At 45.6% G+C, this 22,941-nt stretch overlaps 1 protein-coding gene across 3 annotated transcripts in view; it reads right to left on the bottom strand.

Moving 5' to 3' along the window:
- The window catches only part of LOC128888455 (tyrosine-protein kinase Btk29A), a 145,393-nt gene that overhangs the window by 109,070 nt on the left and 13,382 nt on the right, over nt 1–22,941 (bottom strand). For all 3 annotated transcript variants that reach the window (XM_054145325.1, XM_054145326.1, XM_054145327.1), the window contains 2 exons: nt 21,420–21,687; nt 13,110–13,409 (listed from right to left, as the gene is read on the bottom strand). In XM_054145325.1, coding sequence (XP_054001300.1) covers nt 13,110–13,409; nt 21,420–21,687 — 568 coding nt within the window. The remainder of the gene's footprint in view (nt 1–13,109; nt 13,410–21,419; nt 21,688–22,941) is intronic.

Genomic DNA, 22,941 nt, shown 5'->3' with positions numbered 1-22,941 from the left:
TAGACAATGTTGGAATATTTACTAAACATGTCGTTTTACTAGGAAAATAAATGTACTGAAAATATACGTGCACTTCCTGTAGTTTACTAAAGACTAAACAGACGTGCTAAGAGTACGCTGTATATAGCTAGAAGTACTTTCTACGGTTTTTCTTTTGACGTTCGTCGGTCAATCTCGTGCAGCTCCTCGTTGAGAAAGGATTACAGTTTGCTCGTGACAATTTACTGAATAAAAGCTAAAGTTAATCTATAAATTCGGGATTTTATTATTCACTTATACTCCATTTCCACTAGACAATTTTTAAACAGATTTTTGACCATTCAAGGTTAATGTCCTACTTTTAACGAAAGTCGTATACGCTTTGCGAATAACAATGCGCGTCGTTACGGTCGCAGCCGTCCATTTCCGCTGATTTTCTAATGCAATTTACGAATCTAACAGCCCTCGCGCCGGCTAAACTATTCGAGCGAATGGAACTCTAATTGCTCGCGAGCCTCGTTAACCGATTTCTAAACAGACCCTCGCGTTGGGAAGCCTTCCGAAGCGCTTAATGCTTAGGTAACGAACGATCGCTATCAACCGATATCAACTTCCTGCTGTCTGGGAGGTAACACGCTTTCGGTTAACGTGTCATTCGTTCAAGTATCCAAGCACGAGAGGAAAGAGTCCGGCTCGGCGTCGCCGCGGAATCATGCCAACCACGAACGTACTCTTTACAGGAGGGAGTGTACAAGATCGCTTGTATTAGGTAGACTGGAAAGTAATGTCGTCTCTTTTACATTAAATTCAGACAACTTTTTAATAAATAATATAATCGTTACAAAGCGTACAAATTTACAAACGAGCCGATCGTTTCTTTTACATTAAATTCAGACAACTTTTTAATAAATGATATAATCGTTACAAAGCGTACAAATTTACAAACGAGCCGATTATTATTAGATCGTATCAGGTAGACTGGAAAGTAATGTCGTTTCTTTTACATTAAATTCAGACAAACTTTTAATAAATGATACAATCGTTATCAAGTGTGCAAATTAACAAACGAGCCTTTCAGTCCAAATACCACGTTTAATTTCGATTATATGACCAGCAAAAAAATTATGTACGTTCTTAAAACGTGAAGAAACATGCGTGCGAAGAAAATGTGTAAAAATTCTTTGTAGATTGAATAAAAATAAATTAACAGAAAAAGGACAAAAAATTGACGCTCTGGAGTAAAACACCCCACGGGGCGGCATGTAAAGTCTCTCCTGTCGCGTTCGTAACTGACCTTGTCGCGCGTAACTCGGCAAACAGAGTTGTAGGGATCTTTTAAAGCGTCCCTTTTTCCTCGCGATACTCGGACACGCGACCGAACAAGCAACAATCGACACGGCACGGGACGGAAATTGCTTTGAATTTCTGGCTCCGCCCGGAGCGTTTAACGACGCGACTCGACAAACACAGGGGCGCGATTCATCTGTCAAGGACGAGGCCCGAGAAAAGGGGCGGCAGAGGATGTCCCAACCGTCGAGAGTCATTATAATTTCGCTCGGTCTCTCTACGCGGTAGTTGCCGGTTGTCGCGCCTCGCCTCGCTGCCGTGACTCAAACAAACTCGTTAATTGCATCCTCGACGTTAATACAACGGAACCGTGTCAGCTCTGATGCCGCCGTCGCGGATTAAAGGGACGCTCGCGGAACCGAGAGGAGGGAAGAAAAGAATCACACCGCGAAACGAATCCTACCGACTTTCTCCGAGACGACGAAGCGAGCAACTGTCGTTGGGAAACGAACATCTTCGGTGGACGTATACTTTGCTCCCAAATTGAGTTGCCGAGGGATCGGCAAACCGAAGAGGACCGGGACGAGGGGACTAGCCAGCTCGCTCCTCCCAATACATGTACGAAACGACGAGGTTAAGGTAAGATTTATTAGAATGAATCTAGAAAGGAAGAAAAAGTAATATCGAGATAACGTCTCGACTCTCGGCACGTGTGGGCACTAGGCCTGCAGAAAACTCGGATGTTTCGAGTTGCTCGCGAGCCGAGTCGAGCTGAGACCCAGTTCTCGATCCGAGACGAGTACTCGGAAAAAACGAGCAGCTCGAAGGAACCGAGTAGCTCGGACCAAACCGAGCACAGCTCGGACCGAAGCGAGCGGCTCAAAAGAACCGAGTAAAGGTCGCTCGCTCGCTTCGGTCCGAGTTACATGGTTCTTTCGAACATTCCTTGAACAGCATCGACGTTTTACTTTTTCCGTATCGCCTTCTTAAAGCGAATGATCACGTGGAGACGCTAGCCAGTGATTTGGTAAACATCGAAAAAATCGACTCGTACTAGCGTATTGTCTTACATGTGCGACACATTCAAGTTCAAACCTGCAAGGCTCCAGGTAGAGTTTTCCAAAGGAAATCTCTTCGAAACGAACGTAACGAGAGTTTAAAATCTCCACCGCCATTCATTCGTCGAACCTTTCTTCCGTATCGCACAACCCTCGCACTTCATCGTGCGGATCTCTCCCGCGCTTCAAAGTTTTCCAACTCTCCGCACTTTCGCCGTAGATATCCATCTGCCAGGAAAGAAACTACACGAGGAATTAAACGCTGAACTTTGTGAAACAACTGCAAAGAGGTGTAACCCAAGTTTAAGGGTAGCACGGACCGAACCGAGCAGCTCGGAGAGAAGCGAGTAGCTCGAACGAGGTCGGAAAAGTCCTGGGCCTCGTTGTCATGTCGAAGTCGACTACTCTTCGTCGCTCTTTGTGTAATATTGACACACACACACACGCACACGCACACACGCACACGCGCGCGCACCTGTTCGAGCGACAGCAATTCGTTGTAATATCTCGATGTAAAAAGTACTTCAACTTTCGCTAACAGAAATAAATGTCGCGCTGTGTTAATTTCTCCGAGCTTCCGGTCTGGTTTGTAACAGGAATGACCACGTCGAAGAGTTCATCGGGCTAGGATCGTATCAGTTCCAACGGGGTCTAATACACCAGCGTGCATTAATTCGCGAATCGAATCACGTACACCGATGCAGCCGCTGGGCGAATTCTATTTACCTCGAGCGGTGTCGCAACTCTGCTGGGACGTTGGTGAATTATGAGCGAACTGGAGACACCGTCGTCACAGTCGCGATAAATGTCGATGCATCGATGCGAGCTATCAACGCGCGCGAGGATACGTATGCCAATGGTAACTAGATTTCCCGGAACAAAGAGAATAAAGCCACGAAACCGAAGCCCAAAGGACGAAGGCGCTAACGTCAAAGGCACCGGTCGTAAACTAATCGACGATTCGAAGAAGAAATACGTTCACATCCTCTACGCGAGTACCGTAAATTTAAAGAAGTGCCATCCGTCGTCTTACTTTTATAACGCGAGATGAAGGTACTCGGAACGTGTTTGAATATTAGGAGAACGGGAAAATAACGTCGTTTCTTTTACGTCGAATTCGAACAAATAAAGTGTTAATAAGTCTTCAGTTTCAATCACAAGTATTCGCAGAAACATTACTTTTCCCCCTAATGTGAGAAATGTTTTCCGACTGTTTTAATTTCCCGAAGAAAAGGCTTCTGGACTTCTTTCCTTCTTGAAACTAGCGATTCGATTAACGCGAGCGTTAGATCGTAAAACGATTTGAACGTGAAAATGTTAATTGGGAAGTCGCCTGGCGTCGTTGGAGCGACGCGATTAAAGGCGTTTCAAGCTCTCCGAGCCATCTCTTAGGGATCCTACCATCTTGTTCTTTCGTAATTGCGCGAAGTATGTAGATACAGGTGACTGGAGCTGTCGAGCGCCAACGAACTAATTGCAAAGAAGGGAAAAAAGATCAATATTAAATCTTGACAGTGTATTCCCTCGATAAAGATTAACCCGGCCACGTCGTAATACTTTCCTCGCTCTTCCTTTGAGTACTTGGAGCACTCCTTAAAATGGTTCCCCGTCTTTTGTACACTCGAACCTGAGATCTTTCGGTCGTCGTGCTTTTATACTTGCGCAATTACTTCGCGCGACGCGGCCTCTTCGAACGGTTGAAAATCATCCAAATAGTTTGCAATCGAAACGAAATGCTGTTTATCTAATTACGAACGAACAGCGTGATACGAACCTAACCGATTGGATGGTTACCTTCTATGTCTTCCACTAAACTGTCCTTTTCTACGTTCGACGATGCACAACTCGAGCGAATGTAACCGAATGTAACACCAAATGTAAACACAGAACAGAAAACTCGACCGGATATACCTGCACCGTTTGGATCCCGATTTTTCTTGCATTTATCCAATCTTCACCGCAATTAGCAAACTCGATTGTATCCCTTGCAGGTTCCGACGTAAATTAAATAATAATTTTCGCTTCCGAATAAATCGAGATTGCTGGTTCATCGAGCGACTTCGCTCTTTTCCTTTGCGTCTCGTGTCCTGTTAACTACGCTGTAATTTAATTACCGCTTTCCGATATCACTCTACTTTCTTGGCCAGCCGCGTACAATCAACCGTAATGCGATGCCGCGCCTCGCATTGTCTTCCAACGGAGCAGGCATGCATTTATGTATGCAATACCCGGTTGGTTCTCGAGGCTTCTGACGCCACAGAAGCGGCCGCAGCATCGCGAAGCCCTAATACGCCGTTATAATTTATAGCCCGACGCGCCCTCCTCTATGGTTTATAGATACATCACCGTTCTGCCTGCTGCAATATTGGTTACGCCGAAAATTAATGGTCACGCCGATCGATTGCGGCTTCATTACCCTGGCTCGTCCGGCGAAAAAAAAATTCGTACGAGCCCGTGCGTTATTAGTATCGCGTGGTTTCGATGTTACGATACGCTCTTTTGTACGCACGCAACTGACACCGGTGAGGCAAACCGATGCAAAATGGTGTTCCTCGGTTTACGTTATACGCAGTTGAAATGGGTTTAATGTTTTTCGTTGATTATGTTACGATTGATGATTAAACGAACATTAACGCGAATAACAGTTAATTGAATCCTCGGAATTTATATTCAGCGAGTCGTAAATTCATTAGGCGTTGAATTTGAATTTGGATTTTGCGTTGAGTTTAACACAAAGCGTTCAACGGTGTAAGAAATTCGACGAGATTTCGCAGGTGCGTCACAAGTTTAAGAATCGACTAGGGGTTGGCAGAGTCGCGTCGTAATTAAGGATCGGACTCGCTACATTTGAATGGCAATCGATTCCTTCCGAACGCACCGAAGGTTGATTTACGGTAGCGATCTGGCTTTTGTACGAACGGAGTGTGTTCGAGTCTTATTCAATTTTCTTTTGAACGGGTCGAAGCTTATTGTACATCGGTGATACGTATTCACGGTACAGTTATGGTCCGATAAAATATTCAGGTCTCTCCAAATGGGCCAAGGCTTTATTTACATTGAGTTATTACGTCGTTCGAATGCAAATGACACTCTCTAACCGATAGAACGTTTTATCTCGACTTCAAAGACAGCTCCAAGCACGGAGAGGTCTTTCAGAAATTCTGCGTGTGATTTCTGTGGGAGTGGCTTTAAAGTCGTTTTTATTCGTCTATTCGCACGTTCGATCCTTTGCAACCCCTTAGTTCGGATAGATAATTAACTCTTTGGACTCGAGACCTTTTTTTCTTTCTGGTATCTGCCAGCAACTCGAGATGTTTCTTAGCAGTCTATTGCCATGAATTCTAAGATTTTATTAATACTTCGAGCTTCGTAGAAATGAAACTTAAAGAAAACCTAGCGGTGACTGAGAGTCACTTCTCGAGCGCAAAGGGTAAATATCAGTTCAGGTACCGAAGTGGATGACCACTTTTTCAAACGTTAATTTCGTTTCGGTCGAAATTACTCGCGAAATTTTGTTGGTGGATTACGCGCACGAAAGGGGAGCGACTACAAGTCGGTCTTACCGCTTTGTCCCTTTTATCCGACACAGATAACAGGAGGGCGGAATCGATATTTGGCAGTAACTCTTTTTAACCGCCGGTATAAAACGCCGATAAGACTTTATGCAATCTAATAAAGCTTTAAAGGGTCGCTATAGATTTCACCGAGCGAGTATAAAATGACTCTCGGTATTGCTCTGTAACGGTCTGGAGCTCGGTGAAACGACACCCTTTAGTTTCGCTATTGAATTAAACGATACCGTTCCAACATCTTATCGACTGCAATCATTTTCCAGCTGCGTGCTTACCGAAATATTCGAAGTCTCGCTTTTCCATGGAAACGTAATCCATTCATTCGTTGTATAAAAAATAGAACGGCGTAGAGCGAACGGAGCAGCGTGGAAGAAATTAATTTCTAATTCGTTAATTCGAGAAGCTTGTTCCCGAGGAGCGATGCCGGGGCGTTGATATTCCTAACGAAGATGAGTTTGCGCCATCCGTGTTCAATTCGCGTTAAACACGGAGTCGAGAGGTAGAGGCGAACACGTACTTGGTCAGGGTTCATCGTATTGGCTACACGCCGACGGGCCAGTACGCACCATATCGCATTCCTAATCGAAACTCAAAGGATGGAAAACGACCGATACCAATTAAGAGCTCCGCGTCGCGAAAAGCGTGACGAGCGAAGCTACGAATCGACCCCGTACCATCGAGAACAGCCGTTTCGCGTGCGCGAAACTCTTTCCATGACGAACGCCGGGACGAAATATTAGAATTTAACGAAGATTGTACGAATCGATAATTGAAACGTTCGTGGAGGAATTGGAATCGAGGAAAAGTTAATTTACCGAAAAGGAAGTCTGATTTACGCGCACGACTTTGCTCGCAGCGAAGCTTTTCCATGGAAATTTCGATCGTTTGTCACGGAGACGCGACAGAATAACGAAAGTCTCGTGCTATTAAAACAGTAACGAATGGAATATTGAATTAACCGCCAACTGAACGTTTGTCTCCATCGAGCGCGAAAGGAAACGTCCCCCGAATCGAGTATAAATCCGGCGAGAGGGGAAATTTCGAGCTTGTCGTTTATCCAGTCATCCGCGGAGAGTCGGAATTCGTGAAACACGGAACGACAGATCCCATACGAACGAATTAACTCGACCTCTACTGCATCGTGCTGTAACACGTTTCGTACCGTATTCTGCTGTGTCGTTACGCGCGTTATTTCAATTAAACCGGTAAGATGGCAGGCGTGGGAATTAGATAAAGTCTGATTCTCTCGATCAATTATGCCGAACGCTTTATAACCGGCTCCTCTTCGAACATTCGGACCGTCGGTATCATCCTAATTGCTATCGAGCGCCTCGTAATCCATTAGCGGCTCGAGAGATGGCCTAGATCAGGGATGCTTTACCTCGGCTCGCGTAACACTTCCTGCTTCTGGTATTTCCGCCGCCGTGGTCCGTGCCCGTGGTATAACGCGGGATCTGCATGTTATATCCGGATTCACGGTACATTTCATGTGGCGCGGAATCGCGTTACTTTGTTCGCCGAGAAAGTGCATTCCGAAAGATTGAAAACGTCGCGTGCTTTCAGCTGCGCGCGAAAGACTATGACGCGAACGGGGGATGCAGCGTGCGTTGCGTCCAAACCAAGTTCGATGGATCGTTCGACAGTGTAGGAAATTACCAGGTTAAGATGAGATTCGTTGGAATGAATTTCGAAAGAACGAAAAAATAAGGAATATCGAAACGAAACGCACAAACTCGTTGAACGAAACGTCTCGACTCTCAGGGCGTCTCGACACGCAGGATTCTCGTCGGCTTCTGTTTTCTAGCGACCAAAGCGACGCAACGCACGCTGCTTTGTCCCTCTCCCCCTCCCTCCACCCTCGCCGATCGTAGGTTTTCGGGGGTGGAATCGATACCTCAACCCCAAACAACATAATCGCGCGCTCGTTCATCTCCCACGCAACGGTTCGCGCACACCACGATAGATAACAACAACAAAAAAAAAGAAAAGAAAAAAAAAGCAGTACGCGTCCAGTTTCGAGTTTCATAATTTTCAATTGCGTATACAAATTCCCTCGTATCCGTGCGTTCCCATACACGCCTGTCTCTGTCCGCACAAACGAAAGTTCACGACCAGGAAAGGAATATACTGGAACGAGGAATCGCTTGTCAAATACTCGAAAACTAGTGCTCTCGCAATAGGAGCATCCGCTTCAACTTTTTCCATCGGTTCCTCTTCAACCAACTTCCCGCGAAACGCTCAAACTCCTTTCTCCAAACAGTCCACGTCGATTACTTCCCTCGCGAGCCACGTTAATGCGCGACTCTGTTACGACGTTTCAAACGCTCCGCTCGCGATACAAGCTACCGAATCGCGCTAATTACGCGCAACATCTCGCGAGGATTTTAATTAAATGATCGAACAAGCCTCGTTCTGGTTTAGAAGGACCAAAAACACTGGTTAAATGTCCCTTGACACTGTACGTTAAACGGGACGCGAGACGCTCTGACGGAACTCCATTCAGACATGAATATTTCAGAACGGAGCAGCGTCGACACGTAGCTCAAACTTTCCAAATGCGCTAAACCTCGTGATAATTCGGTTAGACCGAACCGTAAAGCGTTGATACTGGAAACTGCTCGACTTCCAAGATGAAACTAGCGCCACAAGCAGTGTAAATAGACCGCTTGCTCGAGGAAAATAATCGGACGAATTATTTCGTGGACATCGAGCTGCTCTGTTCTTGGTCGAGGTAATTGCTTCAGGTAGTCGTTTCGAGATGGTCACCGTTTGATACTTTCGCTGCGGACGAAAATGAGTAGCCGTTCGCTGGGAGCTGCAATTATGAAATTTTTTCAATGAAAAATTTCTTACAAATGTGTTCTAGTATGATTCCTTTGATGAACAATATATTTGGGGTAACTAAATTTATATATATTAGGTGGTCCTAAAAGTTCGTGCCATTTATGCTTCTATTTCTCAAATTAATACGTGAAACATAGTGTCTCAAGTGTCGCAAGAAAAGATAATCAGTCTCATTTCGCAATAGTTTCTCACCTCTCTCGGATAGTCGTTGTACCGTTACTAGAAAATTTCTGTGGTTTTTTACTAAATTTCGACACAGTTTTCGGCACATATGAGAGGATCTAATAGATTGCCGAACAAACGAAAATTTTCCAAAGGTCTAACCACAACACTAAACACGAAAGAACAGACCAACATGAATGCTTAGATCGTACCGACTTTCTAAATAGGACTAAACCGAGTAAAAAAGACAAAGGACGCGCATCCGTGTGTGCGTCATCCGCAGCGAAAGTGTCAAAAGTATAATTGGAAACTTTTCAGAAAAGTTTCACTGCTATCGCACACGTCCGTAAGGTTCCATGTCGAAATTAGAACGCTTTTATATCGTTTTTCGTAAAACTGGGATGGTCGATTTAAATCGAAGTGGGGTTGTAGGATTCGTATTTGATTAAATAACAATCAAGCAATAAATAAATAAATAAACAATAAATCAACAATAAATAAATTCATGGAACAACTACTTATACAGCAACCTGAAACGAGCCCATTCTCGATGGAAAAAATCCCTGTCTATTGGGAAAGCAACAACCACGAATAAAAGTGCTTTTGGATGACGAAGAGAAAATGATAGATGGAAAGTCGCGAACGGATGCGTACCTACGCCGATGCATGTCTTTCGCTTACGATTATTCGTGCACGAGCGATTTCACGAAACGTTCCGCGGAAAATCGTCGTTTCTCTTTATTTCGAAAGGAAACAAAAGAGCGGAACCGCGCGTGTTTCAAATCAGTGGTACGTCCTTAATTCGGGGACGGATAATTGAGAGTGCAACGACTTAATTAAACGTCCGACGAAGGTGGTTTCCGTCTGTGAATTAAGCAAGTAAAACGACACCTCCGTTTTGGTTAGATTAACTTCGGTTCGAATATAACACCATACTTGCTTCCTTAAAAGCGATAGAAGCGACGTAGGTTGCTTTCCGTAACCAACGAATTCATATTATTTTAAATTCCGAACAAAATCAACGTTTATGCGAACGGTAAGTCTGTGGAAACCGATATGGTAATAAATTTGATTACCAAAACGTTGAATTATTTGTTAGTTCTTCCTGCCCACGCTCGCTGATATTTCAGCGCGAATCTGCGAACGTTCGCGAGAGTTTTGTTATTTCATAAATTGCCGCAACTGACGAAACACGTTCTGACATTCCTTTTTGCGTGTTTGCTTCTGTTCCGTCGAAAGCGGTAACGTCCCTGACGGCAGGGGTTATACGATGGAAAAAGGAAAAAGCTCACCCGTCGGAAAACAGGACAATATCCAAGCGAGCGCGATATCGACGCGATCGTCACGGAAACTTTTCTCTTAGATCACGGTAGCTTGACTTCGGAAGCATTTTTGCGCGTACGGAAACGTCGGGAAGTTCGCGGAGCCGCGATTTCGGGGCGCGTTCGCGAAAAACCATCGCGGTCGAGCATCATTTTTCGGTATTTCAAACCGTTCCGCTTTCCGCGTCGACTCCTTCGCGACACGAATGTTTCTTTTGAACGACCGATCGTCAGACTCGACGATTTCTCCCATTAACCCTTTGCGCTCAGCGATCTTTCCGTCCATTTCAAACATCCGCGCTTCCATCTCTAACATTTAGCCGTCCAACCTCGAACATTTTCTCGCTGATTGCTGTACGTATTCGGCCAAAAAGTTGGTCGGAATTCTAACGCGCGTACGAAAGCCAGAGCCGGAGTTGAGGGGGAAAAAAGCGGACAATGCGCTTCGTTAAAATTATCCTCGCGTTACGAAACCGTTAATGATTCAACGAAGACGAGTTACTCGATCGCGACCGCGCGCCAGCAAAGCAGAAATCGTTAATGTAAATTGAACGAAGAAGAACGCATCGGCGGATATCAGGCTCGAATCCATCGGCCACGAGGGGAAAAGAATAATGAAACTCGCGAGGATTTTTCGCAGATTCATCGTTGTTCCTCCTCGCTAAGGAAACTTGCTGACCCGGAGAATACTTGGCTCAAAGTTTTTAATTATTCCCCGATATGAAGCTCGAACAGGAGACGGTAGAGTATCGAACCGCGAACCGGAACGTTGTATTCGTTTTTTTTTCCTGATCATCCCAATAGTCGAATCGATTTCATACTTACGTGCACGCGACGCGCGTAATTAAAATTCTTAAGACACGAGACAGAGGTTCTTTTATCGCCTGCGTCGTAAGAACATGGAATATATTCGTGTGCCTTGCTCGAGTCGAAACAAAACCATCGAATGATGCTATTGTAAGAGCGCACAGAGCGCGATCCATAGTTTCAAAAATAGTTGCGCCTCTGAAAGGATTGAAACATAGGGTATGTAGCCATACGTGAATCACAAAGGTAAAAAAAAAAAAGAAAAAAAAATCGACGAGAAAGCAACAGGGATGCATCGAGCCGAACGGATCGATGCACAATGACGGAGCGGAAAAAAAATAAAATATAAAGAGTCGCGACGAATGGATCGATGAGCAATGACAAAATGAAAAAATGAGCCACACAGAATTGCTGTCGTTGCGCATTGACCCGTTTAACTAGACGCGTCGAGTCTCATCCTTTACTTTGTATTTCCCTTCTACCTGGTTAGCAGAAATTTCGTACGTTCGTCTTGTCTCGTAGCATTCTCTCGGTCGAGTGCTCTCAACAGGAACGAAATGCACCTCGTGAAAATAGAATCACTACAATTCCAAATCGGTCGTGTTATTTCAAGTACGTGGTCTTAAATACCAGTAACATCTTCTTTCGTGCAACTGTAGATCGATCGAAGGACAAGATAAACATCCGGTCAATGCGAAGAATAATGCCATCGCAAACAGGATATCGTTCGATTTCGAACAGGACGGGGTTCATTATCGCGGACCGATATATATATGTTTAACGAGATAAAACGAGAGTCGGTTAATTACCCTCTAGGTCCCAGTGTGCGCGCACCCGCAATCTTCCGTTTGCGTTCGGTGCACTGGCCAATTATATCTCTCGTTTTACCCTAATCGAGTCAGGGCACGGTGGTCTCTCGAGAATTAAGAGTCGAGAATTAAGAGTCGAGAATTCGTCGAACGTAAACGCAACACTTTGAGGAGACCTTTGAAGAAACCGATCGCAGCTTCAAAGCCGCCAGTGGAGCTCCCAGGTAGATCCCAGCGGCGGCTACCGCGACGTTTATAACGGAGAGTTTATCTTGGGATTACGGGCGCAGTAGGTAACGTTTAACTGGAAAGGGACGCAGAGGGTTCCGTAAGGTCGAACGCTACGGCGCAGAGCAAAGCTGGGAAGAAACTACGACAAAGATCGAACACAAAACTCGCGGTAATTCCAACGTTTACTCCCGCGGGATTAATTAAGTGCGACTGGCGTCGCTGCGTCTGCTGATCTCGGAAACAGAAACGAAAGAAGAAGAAAAAAAAATAATAAATGACCAGGAAACGTGCAAGAAATGGCTTCGTTAGCGTCGTCGAGTTATCGCTGGCGCGTTCACAGAAACGTACCGATTACGAAGTTCGCGAAAATATAGCATAGCGCGAAACTCGCGCAGCGTGTTTAACGCCTCCGACGCGTCTCTGAAACGTTCGCCTTTTTCGTCTGCCATAATTGCACGGAAGAGGTTACTGTATCTTCCACGGGCCACGAATCGACCGATGCCACCCGCAACCTTTGACATATCTATCTTCGACGCCAGAGCAGACGCGACGTTTTTATCGTCGCTTTTTCGTGTCTTATTTTCGTTTAATTATCGATCGCCGTACGTTCCAGCGAGACCTTTTCTAATTGGCTACCTCGAACGAAGAGAGAAAACCTACTTGTTGGAGCTTGACATTTCAGGGATGAACTAAAAGCATCGCGAAAAAGGGAACGGGCCAAATGTACCGCGACACTGGTAAATATTTGACGTCGATGTACACCGACGACTAAAAATGTTACGGAGACTTTCGGTTGCGTCGTATAGGGAACGTGGGGAGACGTTTCCGATAATGGACGATCGGGGGTGGGTTACGGTTGACCATTAAAGCTGTCCATGTTCTTAAATCTCATAAATACCGATCGGGTTATGAGACTAATACAAATGCAAACGTTGGATCGCGTTGTTTTAAATTGTGTAAGAATCAAATTTTAGCTTCGTAAGCGTCCTGGCGAGCGCGTCAGGCAGTGAAAGTGTTAAAAGAGAATTGCGTACGAACCGATTGTCGAGCGAGCCTGAGAGTGAACGATGGGATTGTTATTGGCCTCCGAGTTGGTCGTCTGCGGTCGATCGGTGATGGCGGCAATGGTGGAGGTGGCGATGGTGGTTCCGGGTGCCGAAGTGAAGCTAGAAGTGGACGTCGAGGACGGGTTCGTTGCGTTTAACGGCTTAGAGGACCAGGAGCTGCAAGTATCGCAGCCCTCCGCGGAGCGCGTCGACAAGCGGCAGCAGGACCAGCGTTTTCCACTCCACAATCCGGCGTGATAACGACCGCTCAGCCCGGGATTCTCGCTGCACACTGTGGACAAACAGCCACCATCGCAAATTACCCCCGTAAGTCGCTAATAACGCTGCTAGAAATAATCTCGCCGCGCTCGATATTTTTCGGAGGTCACGTGCGAACTTATCGGATTCGTTACACGTTACTTTTATACTAATTGCAAGAATTAGCTGCTCCGGCATCCTTTTGGCGGCACACAACCATTGTCGTTCACCGATCGCGAACGGATCGGGCAGAAGCGTCTCGGCTTCGATTAACGCTTTGCTTTGTAAGCAAGGATCGACGTTCTCTGGCGGGACGCGAGCATTGTCGCTCTTTCGTTTAACTGTTTAACGGAGCGCCGTCGACAACCGTCGACGAACAGTCGGTCTCGTTCCGAAATAGTCGTTTCAGTAGAGATTCGTGTTAATTCATCCACAGTCAGTGGAATAAATATTTATACAGGAACCGATTCATGATAAAACTTCGTGTATTTATTTTATTAATAAACTTTAGGGAAAGAAATGATTAACCAATGTTCCTACATATTTTTAGAACAGATTTTGCGTAAATCAAAGTTTATTACTTCCTTAACGTTGACCTCTTATTTCTATTCTTACTAATTTCTATTTTAAATTGGTTGCTGTACGAACACTTCTTACACCGATTGTATATTTTGTACTTTTAAATCTACGCATCCAGACACCGTTCCTTCGGAACACCTACGTCCATATTCCCGTAACAAGCCTCGTCTACGTGCGACACGGATTTAGCCACGACCGCGCGCGTACTATCGCACACTGGTAACCGGAGATTACGGCGAAATTAAAAAACCGGAAGGATCGAAGACGACCGTTGCAGAGGAAAAAAGTTGCGCGCAACTAATAACGGAAGAGAATTCGCTGAGAACGTTTGCAAATAAAAGTACAGCGAAATGAACGCGAGCTCCGTGAAACGGGCAAATCCGAGCACGTTTCTCCTCGAACCGCACGGTCCATCGAAACGGACCAATAAAACTATCGCTAGCTTCGCAACAGGGAGGGAGGAGATGGTAGAAACATTGAAACGCCATTTGTTTTCGCGACAACGACCGATTTATTCGACGCGGGGTTACGCCAGCCACGGTGTAGTATCTGTTTGACAAATTATCTATTGCGCGCCTTTTTCCGTCCTGTTCCACGTGAAATATCGCCGAAAACTTTCGGAAAAATCGCATTACCGCTGCTATCGCGGACGCGGCCTCGCTCCAAACGACCGAAAAATGATCAAAAATCGCGGATACGTTGGATACCACGCGAATCGCGTGGAATACCGCGAACGGACGTTCTCCAACTCGCGGATTTCGCGTTCAGATAAATTCGTAAAACCGTAACGACACTCGCTAGACGACGACGCGTTCGTCTTCGAGTGACAGAAATCCGTCGCGTATCACGCGCAATAAAGAGGAAAAAAAGGAGAATTTTAATCACTTTTCGGTCGTTTGAAGCCGCCGTGGTTCGAACCGTTCCACTTTTTCAAAAACAAAAAAAAAAAAAAACCGGCCGCGTCTAATAACTTCGTGCGACAGTTCGTCGGGAAACCGTGTCTCCGGGCGAAGCTCTTTCCGTTGCATTTTCTCGCTCCGCGAGACCGCGCTTGCTTTTTTCGTCGTCACTTTTTACCCGGAGAAACATTTTTTTCAGAGTCGCCGTCGGTCCGACGGCCCGTGACTCTGAAAGGCCCGTTCGAAAAACCACGGAACCGAATAACGCGGCGATAAATGGCCGAGATTCCCCGAGGCGGTTCAAGACGTCGCGAAGGAAAGTTTCTCGAGAATCCGGAAATTCGTTCTTTTTACCACGTTCCGGTGTATCGCCTTTGAGTAGAACCGTACAAACGGGATGGGTTTTCGTCGAGGAACACCGATTTTCGAGGGGGAACGATAACCGCCGCTAAAGATTGATTAATTCGAGTGGGTGGTTAAAATGCAATCCTTTGAAAGGAAATGCAATAATCACGCGGTTTGTAAGATTCCTATTAGTTTTGGTCTTGCATCGAACGAATGAGATTCGCGCCAGAGAGAGGATATTATTAGGCCATCCGATTCGTACGGATGAGTAACGTGCAAGTAGTTTGTACCCGTAATGCGTCAGACATGCGCTCTCGCTCTCCAAGTAGTATAAGGACGGCGCTGGTCAGACACAGGATCAGACGCTGGATCAACGTATTACTATAATAAACCACAAGAGTTTTCCCGTTCAAATAAAATACCACTCCATCCATAAATAAATTGCGCGATCCAACAAGTTGGTAACCGCGAACATAGCCAAATACGTTTGTGGCAATTACGAAAGTCCTAGTCACCCACGTATAACGACCGGCGGTCAACGTGGTACGCTGCATACAGCCCTGCATAAATAAACCTCTGTATATTATCAACTTGGAGGTCGTCGCGCACGTTCTCGAAATAACGAAACAGGGTCCGAATTCTGAACGAGTTAAATCAGAAAAAAATTAGAGCAGAGAATAAATATTATACGCGCGAAACTATCAACGAAACTTCCGACCCGTAGACGTCTTGCGAGCTGGAGGGACGTTTTACGTCTGCACTCGAGAACGAGAAGTGGCTGCTCGCTCCTCGGAACACGTGAAAGGCTATTCAAGCTTCTTGCGCGCGGCAATGATCATCTTGAAGAGAATGCTGCGGCAACATTTCGAATGTATGCGGGAAGAACGCGGTTCCACGTGAATCGCGGAGGACTTTTTTCAGTATTGCCGTCGTTCGAGGTCGAAAGAAACGAGATAAACCACGCTAACGAGCTGCGCGGTACGCAGGATAATTCGCTTTTCTGATCTAAAGCTTTGTCTACGGTAAATGCAGAGAAACCGTTCCCATCACCGAGGGGTGTACCTACCGAGGGGTCACAGAGTCCTATCGCCGAGCAGCGTAACACGATCTGGCATCGGAATACCCCGCGAGACAATTTAATGCAACGGTGAAGCTTTTTTATTATTAACTTTTTGTTGTAAATCTTTTACCAACATATTCCTGACATTTTTTTCTGATTAAAATGAGATAACTTATTATGTATTACATATCATAGAACACTAACTAAAAAAAGATGCATGGTAAATCATACTTCACCTCATTTTAATCAGAAAAATGTCAAGAATATAATGCTAAAAGTTTTACAACAAAAAAGTTAATATTCAAAAAAGTTTCACCGTTGCATTAAATTGTCTCACCGACGTACCCTGATGTTTTCGCTCCGTACTCTCCTTTATTCGCTGTCCTTCTCTACGTTCGAAGCTCGTCGGCAAACATCGGCGAATACACGAGCTCTACGATAACTGCACAAGGTGGTCCCCGAGCTGGTGCAGTTATGGAGACATTACTGTACATCGAAGCACCAATCGTTTCTCGAAGATCTGTCCACGCGCGTCCAAACGTTACAATTCCAAATCTCGACGATAACGAGCTCTCCCGATTAACGCAAGTGATCCTATTTAACATGCAAGGCTCGCTAGATTCATCCACACGTTATATCGGACCGCGATCCTTTTTAATTCTCGACGCCCATTATCGGGATAATCGAATTAAAAGCGGATTATAATAACGTGCAGCCACGCCGTAATGAATTTTCATCCGTAAAATCGATGGAAACCGGAAGAACGAGGGTTTAAGAAGGATCACATCGAAACGAGCACAAGGATACGATAAAAACAGACGAAACGTAACGCGCGTTTAAAGAATTCTCAAAGTGAATGCATTCCGTAGTCGCGTCGACGACGACAATAAAATCGTAGAATCCGTCCTTCGATACACTTAATCATTATTATCGACTTGGCGTCGGAAACGCGGATGCATGGATATGCGTTCCGCGAAAAAATTCGCGTAATTTAAAAAGCTCGGCTCGATATCAGCCCCGAGCTATTTGTCGGAGAGACAATATCGACGAGAACTATTGTATATGTCAGCCCCGGGAGCGGCTCCCTACGAAAGTGCAAAGTAGTCTAGTTCTGCTTATATTCCTCTTTATCCCGCTCGCTCTCTAATTATCCGCGTTTCGTCCGGTCCCGACTTTTTCTCATCTAGCTTAGCCGAACTGCGCCGAAATTCACGGCTGAAGCTACGTAGTTAATCGTCTCGTTAGCATCCGTGGCTCGATGAATCGCGAACAGCCGAATTCTGCGATTCGGAGAGCTACGATCGGCGAACATTAGGTTACCGGGCTCGGGGATAGTTCCCCGTGGAAAAATTGATAAAAGAAACGTGAAATTTCCTCTCCGAAACTCGCTCGTGCCGGGCTTAAATTAATTCGGAAGTCTCGCCGGGAGCTTTACAAACTCTCGATCGAATTCGAGTGCACGGGAAGGGCTAATCGCACCGAAGACTATATGCTTTCCGAAAGAGGCTAGCCAAAGTCGAACGAAATCAAAATATCGTCAGCCGTGTTTCTCTATTTTCACGGGAAAGTAACGCGAAGCACGAAAGAGAGCCTCGAAACGATCAAACCAAATAACGTCAAATAACGCCACGGTTCCGGAAGAAAATTTGATATCCATTGTTTGCTCTTTGCGCCGCGGTGCAGCTCGCAGACTCGATTTCACCGCGGTTTCACCCAGAATTGACCGATTTTTTTTAACGCGCTGCAGGAAACGAACGTCAATGCGTCGCAAAAAAAGAAAAAAATAGAAACGAAACGCGGAAAAAAAAAAATACGTTGTCTAATTCGAGGGAATTAATAGACGTCGACAACCGAGGCTTGACTATCCCTATTTTCGAGCGAGTACAAAAAAAAAAGAAAAAGAAAAAAAGAAATAGAAATTATTCGAAGGAACCTGCCTCGATAATTTGAAACGCTCTGAAAGAAAAGTATATTTCCGGAATCGGAAGAAAAGCTGGGAATCTTTGTAAAAACGACACGCGAGACGTTTGTCTTCAAAGTATGCCCCCGGGAAAGTCTGCGCTACCAAAGAGAGGAAGAAAGCGGAGCGAGAGGTTTGTCTTGGACGTAATACGGGCGAGGATTATCCGAAAATGAAATATAAGCGAGAGGAAAAAGAAAAATCGCGCGAGCAAATGTAATTTTCGTGGATATTAAGTCGATGCCCGGAGTGACACGCGCGGAAAAGCGGAAAAAGTCGAAGATTCTATTTCCGGCCGGTGCACGGGAACGAATAATAACTACGTCGAAGGGAATTCTTGGGAAACTCGTTAAAAGTTCGACCATCTCTCGACGACGACAAATCAATCGGTGGAAGCCACGAATCGGGATACGTCAGCGATATCGCGGATCGATTCCCTACGATCTCTGACACAGGCTCCGGCGCGTGGATCAACTTTGCCCGACCAGGAGCTGATACGCGGGTAAGTTTCGCGTAGAGTTCCGCGACACCGTGCCATATTTCCGCGAGAAAAATGGCCGGGGATGACTCTGATCCGAACTTTGGTTAACCCCTTCAACCGCGTGGATCCTCTTTCGAACGCGAAGGGAATTTACACGATAGGCAACGACCCTTTAAAAATGAACAAAAACAATTTTTTATCTGTAAATCAATTTCAACGTACAGATATTCTGTACCGCTTTGATATTTCGCGGTTTGTAGGCAGCCGGGATTTCTAAATTCCTGAGGCACAAATGTCCAATTCTATCTTCCAACTATTCGTACGACTTTGAGAGCCTGGCTAATCTACTCCGCGAACAGTTCAACCGCGACTTCGATACTTGCCTCGAGTCGACGAACGGAGTATCAAACGCTCATGTGTCATGGACAATAGCTGAGAGCTTCAACTTTCCGCTTTGTAGTATAATTCCAGCGGAAACTTTCGGTCTATCTTCGTTCCGCGCGTTAGGGTAACACAATTTCTTGCGTCATCGTGGCTGACGTTCCTTCGCGGAGCAGAACTTTGCCGAACAACTGATTACGAAAAGAACCCCTCAAACCTCCGCCGAATCGTAATTAAACGGGTACCAGCTGAATTTTACGTCGAAGAAAGGATTCCGAATCGTCGTTACAAATTTCCACGCACGTCTTACGCGTCGATTACTTGGGAAAGGCAACGAATAATTTTCAATTTCAAAATTGCCGGTCGCAACGTTTACCCTATTCATAACTCTTTTTATTTTATCACCCGGCTGACTGCTGCAACTCGAGCGCAATATTTCCGGAAAATTTATTTTTCGCTGGACAGAGACACGCGACGCAGCCACGAGGACGCATCGCCACTCGAAAAGTACGAGACAACGTTAATTATTCGCGAATTGAAGAGCGCAACGTGAACTGGGTTAGGTCCGGGTTAGTAACACGGCAAACGATCGCTGCGTTGTCACATTAAAAATCACTTTTTAGTCGCCACCGGGTGCGCGCAGTTTCCGTGCACATTATTTCGACCGCGTCGATGATCCCTACGTGACTCGTTCTAACACAATGTATATGACGAATATATTCTACAATTAATAATATAATGATATTATTACATTTTACACAAGTGCACGTACCTTTCGTTCATGTCCAGCGTGTGTACGTATATTATAAATGCATACTAAACATGAACGAAAGGTACCTCTGCACTTACGCAAAATGAAATAATATGTACGTACACTTCACAAATTACAACCGAACAAGTTTAAATAGTAATTTGTCTTCTCGTTCGGATATATCACCGGGTCGACGCAAACCTAACAAAACAACAAACGTTTCCCTGATGCTCCTCTGCGTCTAACTGGACCATCAATTTGCACGAGAATCAGCTTGCGTTCGGTTCTAGCGCTAGTTCGCATTCGGTTCCGGCTTTCGCTTCTTCGAAGCCGGAAATTTTGGCTTCCGGCGAAGACGGCGTCGGAAGCATCTGTTTCCATCGCGACAAGATCGTTAACCGTCGGTTGCGTTTTCTTCGCATCTTCGAGTCCCAAAACCGTTGTCGGTTCGACTGGCGATTCGGTTCCCGTTCGAATATAAGTCAGTTTCGTTGTTCCGACGGCAATGGAAGCTGCGACCACTGAATAACAGTCTAGCTACGACACCTCCATCGGGGTAGCCTTTGATCGTCCGTAATCGGTCCGGCCCGAGAGAAGCATTCATCGCGTGCGATTGTTTTCAAAAAAGACTCGCTTCTCGTTTGGTATAGTCGGAGGGATGACCCGTAACCGGAACAATGCAACAAGCGGAATAAATACGATGCAAACGACGAAAACAACAGCGTCGTTCTACTCGACGTTAATTTAAAGAAAACTCGTCCATTATCACGGCCACGCAAAAATTTCATTTGTCGTTTAATTACTCCGTCGCGGGCAGAGGAAACAAACACGCGACAGCGATCGTTCAAACGGAAGAATTCAAAGGTCGGGGAAAATGTACACGAGCAACCGCAATTAAACTAAAACGAATACCGTACGGCGCTGGATTTGTTCGTATCCTTTTTCGTTCTTTCTCTTAACGAAGAGTAATTTCAGGGAGACTTTAACGAACGCCGGCGCAAAGAATGCCGACCCTGAAACGCGCGCAAGCCTCGGGCCTAGACCGAACTGCTTTGGATTTACGGCTCGAAATGAATTACAATGCTTAACGACGTTCATTCGCCACGCGGACACGTTAAAAAGATACCAACCGTCTCGAAACTGGGTCGCGTGCTTATTATCGCGAGACAACGAGCGCGAAGAAACAACTCTGTCATACAGCTCGTGGTTTGCATTTCGCGATTAAAGGGTTACAACCACTTTGGTCGTTTCGAAAAATCGAATTTCTTCTTTTCTCCTTAAAGTACTCTGTACATACGAAAATGATACAGGGAATGATATAGGGAACGATATCGAAAGTGCGAGGACAGTTTTGAGTTTACGTTACGATTTTTTACGCAACGAGCCAGAGCTCCCGCAGTGTTTCAACAAATATTCCAAACGGTTAACTGTCTAAGGAAAAAAGAATTTAGCCACGAAGGACTCGGACAATTTACAGTCGCTCGGTGATACGAAGAGCAGGTAACGCGACGGTCAGGTGCGACGAGAGAGACAGAGAAGCACGATATAGTAAAAGGTAGAGAAGGAGGGAAAAAAAAGGAAAACTCACCAGCACGGATGGCACGAATCCACTCTGCGCGGTCCTGCTCGCGGCCAGCGAGAAGGTAGAGCGTGTACTCTTGGCCAGCTTCCCGATAGCCCACCTGGAATGGTAGCCCAGGTGGTATTCCACCCCCGCCTCCGCCTCCTGTTCCTGTCTCGCTGCCTGCCACGTCGCTGCCGACGCCGCCGCCGACGCCGCCGGCGTTGCTCCCGAGGCTCGCCGTTTCAACCACGTGGACGCTCTCGACCGCGATTCTACCTCGTTCCTTGCGCCGCTGCGACAGAGAACAACCCTCGTTATCGTTACGAGGAAAAAACGGGATAGAGGGCCAGCTGTCGGAAGCCCGACGGGATACACGCAAACAGCCCGCTTCCTCCGGAACCGTTTACTCTCTTTCCCTTTTATCAACGCGACGGAATTTCTACGCGAGACTTTTTGCCTCGCACCGTTACAGTACTCTTTGCTTCTAGAGAGACCCTTCAAAGGAGTATCCTGAATTAGGAGACCTAAAATATTTCGCTTTCTTTCATCGCACTCAGGTGATTTCTTTAACGCGTTGAACGCCAACGTCGTCCACGTACGGCTGACGGAGCTCTTTACCGAGGAACATCAACGATTAATTTTAACGACCGAGTGTTAACGAAAACGAACCTAGATAGAACTCGTAAATTTGTACAGGGATATGAAAATTGGTGATACGACACATGTTAGATTCTATAATTGCCAATAGTCTCGAGACAAAATTTTAGTCTTGCAACACATTTCCATGCGAATCAGTGTGGCAATCGACGTGTTAAAAAAAAAAAAAAAAACAAAAAATTTCTTTGTTCGTGCTACTCGAAGGGAAACGTCCGAGAAAGTGTTCGAAAATGTGCTCGAAAATGTGCTCGAAAATTTGTCTCCGTGAAAATTGATCTGGTCTGATCTCTAGAGTTCTCTGGACTTCCAACGTTCCCTCGGAGGAGACGAGAGCGCAAAGGGTTAACAGAATTTCGCTCGATCGTTCCTCGATCGAGCATAAATCATACGAGCCTATTTCGATTTAAACAGACCACCAATGTTTTCGATATCGTAGAAGTACGTATCGTATTCGCCGCGGAAAATTTATGGAATGAATTGGACCGCACAGGGTTTGATTCAATCGCAGAAAATGCTTGCGCTCGTTTCGTTTAATTAATTAACAAGTTCGACGAAGATGCAAAAATCCACGGCTCGTTGACCAATGGAAATATTCTGCCTCTAAATTTCAGAGTTCTCCAACGAATCAATTATTTGCAGCACGAAAAAGCCATCTATTACTAAAACAGCACGAACAGCGACGGTCGAGTGGCCCACTGGAATATTTACACTTTTATTCGAGTCTGCTAATTGGTTCGCGTAACGGGGATTCTCGATAGAATCGCACGATCCCTCGATAGGTGTATTTCTTCGGAAAGTTGCGTAGAACATGGAGAACGTTTCTACCCTATCCTATGAATTCCTATTTTCTGTGATGGTGTACTACAAAATATCGTAAGGTTCTTTAGAC

The sequence above is a fragment of the Hylaeus anthracinus genome, unplaced genomic scaffold, assembly GCF_026225885.1.
Source record: "Hylaeus anthracinus isolate JK02 unplaced genomic scaffold, UHH_iyHylAnth1.0_haploid 11994, whole genome shotgun sequence".
Lineage (NCBI taxonomy): Eukaryota > Metazoa > Arthropoda > Insecta > Hymenoptera > Colletidae > Hylaeus > Hylaeus anthracinus.
The sequence above is the reverse complement of the archived record's forward strand: the minus strand, read 5'-3'. Positions and strand labels throughout refer to the sequence as shown.